Source organism: Triticum aestivum, chromosome 7D (assembly GCF_018294505.1).
Source record: "Triticum aestivum cultivar Chinese Spring chromosome 7D, IWGSC CS RefSeq v2.1, whole genome shotgun sequence".
In the NCBI taxonomy this organism is placed as follows: Eukaryota; Viridiplantae; Streptophyta; class Magnoliopsida; order Poales; family Poaceae; genus Triticum; species Triticum aestivum.
The window spans coordinates 506,330,627-506,339,807 of record NC_057814.1 but is presented as its reverse complement, the minus strand read 5'-3'; the positions used below and the strand labels follow the sequence as shown (position 1 = coordinate 506,339,807).

Below are 9,181 nucleotides of genomic sequence, written 5' to 3'. Positions count from 1 at the left end.
TATAGAAATCTGAATGATATATAAATGAAAAATAACCACTTGCTCAGTAGGTCTAGTGAGATACGATGTAGCACTTTGGCAGCCAAATTATCTTGCAAAATGCAAATACAGTACATAAATAATTGGATTTGCCACCTGAATAGCAAATTCAGGTTAGAACTTTATGTCGACAAAAACACATATGTTCCCGGCAGGTAATATGCAGTGAAGACTCCGCGTTGCAATCGTATCACACAGCTGCTACATTGCCATTACGAAAGGACAAAGCAGAGTAGAGCTAGCAGCAACTGAAAGGCTGAATACTAAAACTATCTAGCGTCTGCACCACGACTGGCTCTACCATGTGAACTATTTGCTAAAGAGTAATGTCTGAATGACTACCTACACGAACATGAGTTGCATCCTCATTTGATTTACTCCATGATCCCAATCCAATTTCTTCACTCCATCCCTACAGATAACAAACATATTGTAATGTATATGTTGGGACCTGAGAGCTAAGATCGAAGAACAACCGAAGCAAACAAAATTAAGGTTCCTCCAACAAAGAACTGAAGCACGACAACAGAGCAGATGCCAAAATCCAATACGTGAGCAATGGCCTCTCCGAGTAAAATAGCATGTGTGGCATGGGAGAGGGTGGGTATTGGAGGTACCTTGCTGGATACGGTCATGGCGACGAGCCGCTGGGTGCAGTGGCAGGTGTGCTTGAGGCGGAGATGTTGGTGATGTGGGGCCGAGGCCTGGGCCGTGGGCGACGCAGCAGATGTCGTCAAGGTAGGAGAGGTGAGAGGAGGAATACCAGGGAGGCGAGGCAGCGACCAGGAGAGTAGCAGCGGCACCGAATCCCTCTGTCTCCCGCGCCCGTCCGCCGTCGTCGAGCTCCGGCGAGCTCCTTCCTAGGTCGCCGCACCACCCCTCCTTTCCCCCATCTTCTCTCCCTCACCTCCATATCTCCTTTCTGCCTGGAGCCGCGGATTCCATTGACCCGCCCCGGGAAGCCGCGCTACTGTCTTCTTCGTCGTCACCGGCGACCCCCGCCTCGCCGCCTTCCTCCGGATTCGCCTCCCTAGCACCTGCCGCGCACGGATCCTTCCCCTGCAAGCTCCAGCCGTCGCCGCCATACTGCATTAAGCCGCCGCGCCGCCCCCAGCCGCTCGAGCAGCCGCGTTGACCCGATCCAAAAGTTGTGCTCGAGCGTCGTCTACGTTCAACGTAAAGGATCGCAGGTTGAATACTAAAAAGTGTAGGGGCTTTTTGTAAGAACGAAACGTTTTCTCTGGATGCCACTAAAACAGGGATGCGGGTTGGTTTCCTGTAAACCGAGAGGCTTTTTTTGCAAAACAATCACGAGAGACGACCAGAAGCAATAGCTGGTTTATTACTAGGTAAAGATAAGCTAGGATTCATTGCCATAAAGAAAAGAAACTCGTACGAATTTGTTTTTCTGTTCAAACAGATGATCCTTTTTTTTAAATATCCCACCGAAACAAAAACGATATCTAGGTGCTTCACAGCAGCAACGCTAAAAAATTGGTTACAGCACTAACGCTGACCTGCGGCCCCCTGCACCTTCGCTGGGCCCGCTGCCTCCCCTCCAAATCCCCAATGACGGATCCGTTGTCCCGCCGTTAAAATCCGCCTCTAGCGCAGTTACAGCAGAGCACCGTCCCCGTCCCCGTCCCCGCGGCCGCCGCCTCCTCCCTCGCGCCCCTCTCCCTGCCTCCTTGTACGCCCCCGCCAACGTCTCACCACCGTACACCGGCACCCGCATTGCTCGAGCTCCACGCACGAGCGCCCGCCATTAACTATTCAAGCTTCACTTCGCTCTGTAATCTCTCTGTAAGATCGAGGCAGAGCTAGCGTACGCAGCAAAGCGAAGCGCGCGAGTGTGCTAAGTCTAACTAACTCTGGCCGGGCGCAGCTGCCGGGTGACGGGATGAGTACGCTACCAGGGGCGTGGCATGTCGCGGCGGCGTGGGAGCAGGTCCGCGGCCCGGTGATCGTGCCGCTGCTGCGCGCGTCCGTGCTGCTCTGCCTCGCCATGTCCGCGATGCTGTTCGCGGAGAAGGTGTACATGGCCGTGGTCGTCCTCGCGGTGCGGCTGCTGGGCCGCCGTCCCGAGCGGCAATACCAGTGGGAACCCATGGGCGACGACGACCCCGAGCTCGGCAGCGCTGCCTACCCCATGGTCCTCGTCCAGATCCCCATGTACAACGAGCGCGAGGTGAGCACTGTCCAGCCGCACGGCGGTGCATTGCGTAGACAGCGCACCCTTGCCAGCCTGAACTGAACTTGCAGGTGTACCAGTTGTCGATCGGTGCGGCGTGCGGGCTCTCCTGGCCGTCCGATCGGATCGTCGTCCAGGTGCTCGATGACTCCACAGATCCCGTCATCAAGGTAAAATCATTGAGGCTATGATGTTCACGGGGCACGATCACGTCGTATACAACAGCTTCCCTGTCTATTTTGTCCTGACAAGCAATCTAATTGGGGAAATATCAGCAATTTAATACTCCTATAAGCTGCTTGCTTCCAACCCGGTGAGCTTGTCATCAGAGTATTACCATGGCAGGGTTTGGCATATTATTAGAGAGGGGGGCGCCTTGGAGCTTTGAACTTGGTTGACATCTTTGCTTGCATGTCCTCGGGCAGTGGCGTGGCACAATTACACTGTATGTGCCCGATGGAACTCTGATTTATTCATGTGAGTGTGCAGGAGCTGGTGCGGGTGGAGTGCCGGCGCTGGGCGAGGAAGGGCGTGAACATCAAGTACGAGATCCGGGACAACCGGCGCGGGTACAAGGCCGGCGCACTCAAGGAAGGCATGAAGCACGGCTACGTCAAGGACTGCGACTTGGTGGCCATCTTCGACGCCGACTTCCTGTGGCGCGCCGTCCCCTTCCTCGTCCACAACCCCGACATCGCCCTCGTCCAGGCTCGCTGGAAATTCGGTACGTACACTTAGCACCATGCAGTGATCTCAGATTCAATTAGATTAGTAAAGCACGAGGACAGGTTCAACAAAAGGGAGCAAGCTTTACAAGGGCCCGGAGAGAGCAAATCACACAATCAGCAATGATTTGCACCGCTTTTATTGTAACTATAGATTTCTGAATTGCTTACGCATAAGTGCCACTTCCTTTAAAAGGAAACATACGTCAGTATCGTTGGCTGGGCTACTGGACAGTGTGCTTTAGCAATGGCATATGATGTTTTTGCTAGATAGTACTCCCTCAATTACTTGTCTTTGTTAGATACATCCTTATCCGCAAAAATCAAATGTGTTAGATACATGATACATCCGGTATCTAGACAAATATAAGACAACTAATTTGGGACGGAGGTAATACTTGGTACTACTGCTTGTTTTGGTCGAAACTCTTCTGCATTCCGAATTTCCGATGACATTTCTCTTGTTGTTGCCGCTGCTTCTGTGGGAACAGTGAATGCAGATGAATGCTTGATGACAAGGATGCAGGAGATGTCCTTGGACTATCACTTTAAGGTGGAGCAAGAAGTGGGCTCCTCGACCTATGCCTTCTTTGGATTCAATGGTAAACCTGATCTCCACTTTTTTCTCTTGTGGGGTATTCTTTGTGTTTTTTTTTTTGAATAGATACTAATTTTTTTAATAGAGTGTTCCTTTTTATCATTTCCCTTATTCCGTCTCCTTTTCTTCTATAGAAATATCTCTGTGTTCCTTCCTTCCCCTGTTTCCAGTTAATAGTAGGTCAATCTGCTTCCTAGACTTCGCAGAAACAAATAGCATGGCACCAAATCACATCCTCACAAAATTATAGGAAATTTTATAATTCTACCTTTTGCTTTCTCTGTCCAATGTAGAACGGATAGCTCTTTCAGAAAAATAATACTGCGAAACAAGAGGCAGAAGGGTAGTGCACTAGTACACGCACAGTCAAAACCCATCAGAGTTACAGTTGCACAAACGACTTTGATGTTGAGCAGTTCTAAATCCGAAAAAGATGGGGACAAAGCCTGAAGGTCGATTAGGATAACAAAATCGCAATCAGATCGGAGTTATCACTAGAAATATTTTGCTGGAGTTATGATCAGGAAAATAATTGTTGAACAGGAACCGCTGGTGTGTGGCGCATATCTGCTCTGAACGAGGCAGGTGGCTGGAAGGACCGAACCACAGTTGAAGACATGGACCTGGCAGTCCGAGCCAGTCTCAAGGGATGGAAATTTGTGTATCTTGGTGATCTCAAGGTAAATATGCACCATTAACCTATAAGTTCATGCAAAACATTAGAGCATCATTCGATTGCTTAATGTATATGTGAATTTCTATGAAGGTCCAAATAAATGTAGAAGGAACCATGTGCTGAACTTATAATCATGGTTTCCAGGTAAAAAATGAGCTCCCAAGTACGTTCAAAGCATTTCGGTACCAGCAACATAGATGGTCGTGCGGGCCCGCAAATCTGTTCAGAAAAATGGTGATGGAGATCATCAGAAATAAGGTCACTTGCGCCAAGCTATATTTTGGAAGAAAAAAAATTGTACATGTAGAATCTACTTACTAACCAGCTATATATTGATCTTGATGCAGAAAGTGACTCTTTGGAAGAAAATCCATGTCGTCTACAGCTTCTTCTTGGTGCGCAAGGTTGTCGCGCACATTGTGACCTTTGTGTTCTATTGCCTTGTTATCCCGGCCACGGTCTTAGTTCCCGAGGTTGAGGTACCAAAGTGGGGTTGTGTCTATATTCCAACTATTATCACCCTTCTCAATGCTGTTGGGACTCCAAGGTGCCAATCATCTAAACATCTATGCAATTTGTTTAAAAGTTGATGAACCTACACCTACTCACTTCTGGGATAGAGACACATGCATATTAACATGAGAAATCATCAAATGGTGCAGGTCTGTTCACTTAGTTGTCTTTTGGGTACTATTTGAGAATGTCATGTCATTGCATAGAGCAAAGGCCACCTTCATCGGTCTATTGGAAGTGGGCACAGTGAACGAATGGGTGGTAACCGAAAAGCTTGGTGACACTCTGAAGGCTAAAATGCCAAGTAAAGCTTTGAGAAAGCTGAGAATGAGGATAGGAGAAAGGTACACAATGATAATTTCCTTAATTCATGTGCATTTCTTGATTCTCCTATCTAAACTATAATACGGAATCAGGTTGCATCTTTGGGAGCTTGGTGTTGCAGCCTACCTCTTCCTTTGCGGGTGCTACGACATATCATTTGGGAACAATCGTTACTTCATCTTTCTCTTTATGCAATCCATTGCATTCTTCATCGTCGGTGTGGGCTATGTCGGGACATTTGTTGCACAATGATTATATCTGTCCCGAGTTCACCATGTCTTCGATGATTTCAAGTTTCATGGTATATAATCCATTTGAAAGATAAGATCAAGAAACCTTCTCTTGAGTGCAATATTCTCTGAAAAAGAATGCAACATTGTAAGAGTACTGCAGCACAACACATAGGTATATGGGTGTGTTTTAGCTGCTAGGAATGTGCTATGACATGCATGTGATTGGTGACGATCAAGCAGGCTGTTTTAGGTCTCTACGTCACTGTTTCAGAAAGATAGGATTCTGTTTTTAAGTTTCGCCATTTGTCTAAACAGAGATGCAAGAAAAAGTTCCTCCTTTCATTGTTAAGGAAAGTAAAGTGCCTGGTGCCTCCTCACCTTTGTCACGCATCTTCACTTATCTCTTTTATCCTTTACCCCTTGTGCATGTTAATTAAGTTAAAAAACAAATGCGTTTGGAAAATTTTCCTTTTAAGGCAACTGTATTTCAGACAGACCTACTAGAATACAAGCATTGTTTGTTGGAGACCAACTGCTCTATCTTTCGTCGAGTTTACCCGACAATAGGAGGGACCAGCAACGGGCACACATGTGGGGTGAACCAGTGCCAGGGTGTGAGCACCACGTGTGTTTTTGGCACTCCCTTCAGTTTGATAATGAGATGAATACTGTGAAATTTGTTGGATTATATTACTGAGCCTTGTGGACGAGTACATGTAGTGGTACAAATTTGAAGGACAAGTAGCCTGTAGATTTGGAGTACAAGTAGATATTTTATCATTTCAATTCTAATCTATCACTAATTTTTAATCTGAGATGGGTACACATCGTTTGTGTCTTTTACCCCCCGTTGTTGTGCTAGCAACAAGGACGATTAACACTGAATAGGCGAAAAGATGAAAAAAGAGGTCTCGTGTGGCTTTGAGCATCATCGTCGCATAGGTCACTATGTGTGTGTGCTTTGGCACTGGTTCCTTCCATGCGGTGCTTGGGCATCCTGCATGTGTTCATGTGTTTGGTTAATTAGTTCAACTTTGTGTAGATCCTGCATCTTATTCCCTAAAAGAAAAGATCTTGCATCTTTTTATACATCAATTTATTTGTCTAAGTTACTTTTTTTAAACATTTTTCTTCAATTTAAGAGCGCTGGAGATAAATAAGGTCCTCCTAAAATTTAACTACGTGATACAACCTATCTGATGATAAGCGAGGTAGGGAAGCAATAAATAAAAAGAAATGAAAGAACTCGGATAAGAAATAACCAAGGCACATAGAGACGAAGATGAATCCTGATGTTCACTTTCTTGGAAGGAAGTCAGGCCAACTCCGGATGTCCATTTTGTCCGGATTCTGTCTGTTCGGGCGGTCAAAGGGGCGGCTTCCAGCTTATTCTGTGTTTGCATGGGTAGTGTGCCCAACCGGCAGACGTATTTGGTCTGTCTGGCTAGCGGCAGACAAATGTACATATTTTTTTCCATGCATATGTCTAACTAAAAAGAAAAATTGCATATAGTTACAACCAAATAAATCACATAGTACCACGATAATAAATAGTTACAATCCAATAAAAATCTCAAAGTATACAACCAAATTTAAATGTCACAAATACATTGAAAGAAAAAGACACGATTCATCTACTAGTTACCAAGGTGAGTCCACATGTGCTCAACCAAGTCATTTTGGAGTTGAATATGTGTATGCCAATCACACATTTCATGATGAAATTGGGTGAACAATGCAAACATTAGCGGTTCTGGGTGCTCAGGCACAATATTTTCACCCTGAAATTGAAACCCCTGACCGAAGATGATGTCATCACGCTCGTCCTCTACGATCATGTTGTGCATGATCACACAAGAAGTCATCACCTCCCAGAGCATCTTGGTGCTTCATGTTCTAGCAGGGTGTCGAATGATAGCCCATCTAGATTGAAGCACACCAAAAGCACGATCCACATCCTTTCTAGCACTCTCTCGTGCTTGGGCAAATGTGTGCCTCTTCTCTCCTACCGGATTGGATATTGTCTAAACAAGAGTTGACCACTGAGGATAGATACCATCAGCTAGGTACTATCCCTTGTTTTAGTGGTGGCCATTGATCTCGGAGTTGACATTTGGGTTGTTGCCTTCTGCAAGCCATGCAAACACTGGAGAGTGTTGAAGCACATTGATGTCATTGTGAGAACCGGCCATGTCGAAAAATGTGGCAAATCCAAAAAACTTGTGAAGCCATAGCTTCAAGTATGATAGTGCAATCTTTCATATGCCCCTTGTATTGCCCATGCCAAGCAAATGGACAACTCTTTCACTTCTAATGCATACAATCTATGCTACCAACCATTCCTGAAAAGCCTCTATCTGCATTGATCGCCAACAACAGGCCTGTATCCACAATATTTGGCTCTCTCACGTACTTAGGGCCAAACACTACTACCACGGCCTTGTAGAACTTGTACAATGATGTGAGACATGTGGACTCAGACGTACTCATCCACAAGATCACTGAAAATTCCGTATGCAAGCATATGAATAGCCGCAGTGCATTTATGATATGAGGAGAAGTCAACCTTTCCAAGGGTATCCGCCTTGCACTCAAAGTAATCATCATATGCTACCACTCTCTCCTAAATACGATTGAACATATGTCTTGCCACCCGGAAGCGGCGCCGAAAAAGTTTGCGATTGAAGAGTGGGACATGCACTGAAAGTAATCGGTGAAGAGTAGGCAATGGCCGCTCTCTCTATTGCGGTTCAACACCGGAACATGGCCCGTAATTGACCCCTGAACCCCGGCTACTGCCTAGCAATGTGGTCATTGATGACCAAAATCGCAACCACAAGCTCCTGATCATCCGATGATTAATCGACTGCTAAACAAATGAAGTTTTTGAACAAATACTTATTTCCACTATGCATTGTACCTTGCGGGCAAAGCGTCGAACGCCTTGTGGTCTTGGTGGAGATGCAGCCGGTGAAGAGCACCTAGGCCGTGGAGCACGAGGCAGCGGGCCGGCCTGTCGAAGCGGAGACAAGGACGACACGAGACTGTGGATCGTGAGGCCGACGGTACTGGAGGAGATGGGCAGCGCTGGCGGCCGTGGTTTCTCGTGGACCGGCGGCGCCGAGAAGAGGCCACCAACACTGGCGAAAACTACCTCCGATGCGGCGGTGAGGTGGGGAGTGTGTGGATGAGGGCCACGACCTAGGAAGCGTCCGAGCGACCAGAAAGTGGGCGGCGAGGGGCGGAAGGTTGTCGGGCATGGAGGGGGAGGGGGATAGCCTAGGTGACACCGATAGGCGGGCCATGGGGAGGTCAAGAAGGGCGCCACGTGCGTCCGCTTTGTGTTCGCGCGGACACAAACCATGCCCAAATTTGGGCTGCAAATGGGTCGCTGGCAGATGAAAAACAGACGCCCTTCCGTTTGGGTCGCCGCGTTGGGCCGTGGTTTCTGTCGGTTTCGACCCAAACGGAAGCACGCAGATAAAATGGGGTTGTGCGTTGGAGTTGACCTTAGTCACCATTTGAGAGGCGAGGGGAATACCAAGTATCCCCTATGCCACAAAGGCCACCTTCTTCCCACTTAGCCTACTCACACAAAGTAGGATTTCAAAACCTTCACACAATCAGGATAATTTGCACATCAGACTCTCATTGGAAAATCATAGGCCCTAGAAGTCTCCAACCTCCAAAAATAACAAGTTCGGTAAAGAACGAGGAAGGGGGTCACGGTTACACAATGGGATTATCGATCTAGGGTTCCTCTTTGAATCCCCACAAAAAGATTCAAGTTTGTGTGGGTGGGAAGAGGGCCAAAACTTTTGGAAGCTTAACAGGGTGGGGGAGGGGGTGGGTGGGTTATATAATCACACTTTATATCCGATT

The 9,181-nt window shown here is 47.1% G+C and overlaps 1 protein-coding gene and 1 long non-coding RNA gene across 2 annotated transcripts; one reads left to right on the top strand and one right to left on the bottom strand.

Annotated features, from left to right (window-relative positions):
- On the bottom strand, positions 1 to 1,228 carry LOC123170332 (uncharacterized). Its single transcript, XR_006485139.1, has 2 exons — positions 657 to 1,228; positions 1 to 451 (listed from the first exon to the last, which is right to left on the bottom strand). It is a non-coding gene; the product is annotated as an uncharacterized lncRNA (long non-coding RNA).
- A 455-nt stretch (positions 1,229 to 1,683) lies between these two features.
- On the top strand, positions 1,684 to 5,676 carry LOC123166780 (probable glucomannan 4-beta-mannosyltransferase 9). Its single transcript, XM_044584581.1, has 9 exons — positions 1,684 to 2,227; positions 2,302 to 2,400; positions 2,720 to 2,954; positions 3,447 to 3,557; positions 4,097 to 4,233; positions 4,374 to 4,487; positions 4,577 to 4,776; positions 4,892 to 5,086; positions 5,159 to 5,676. Exons 1-9 carry the CDS (start codon positions 1,940 to 1,942, stop codon positions 5,316 to 5,318), a joined length of 1,539 nt encoding a protein of 512 aa, XP_044440516.1. The 5' UTR covers positions 1,684 to 1,939; the 3' UTR covers positions 5,319 to 5,676.
- Positions 5,677 to 9,181: the final 3,505 nt, after the last annotated feature.

Bases quoted from the DNA above. Each gene is read 5' to 3' on its own strand.
- LOC123166780 (XM_044584581.1), top strand. From the start codon at position 1,940: ATGAGTACGCTACCAGGGGCGTGGCATGTCGCGGCGGCGTGGGAGCAG. The intron at 2,401-2,719 runs GTAAAATCATTG...GTGAGTGTGCAG, and splicing joins CCACAGATCCCGTCATCAAG to GAGCTGGTGCGGGTGGAGTG. The intron at 4,488-4,576 runs GTCACTTGCGCC...ATCTTGATGCAG, and splicing joins TGGAGATCATCAGAAATAAG to AAAGTGACTCTTTGGAAGAA.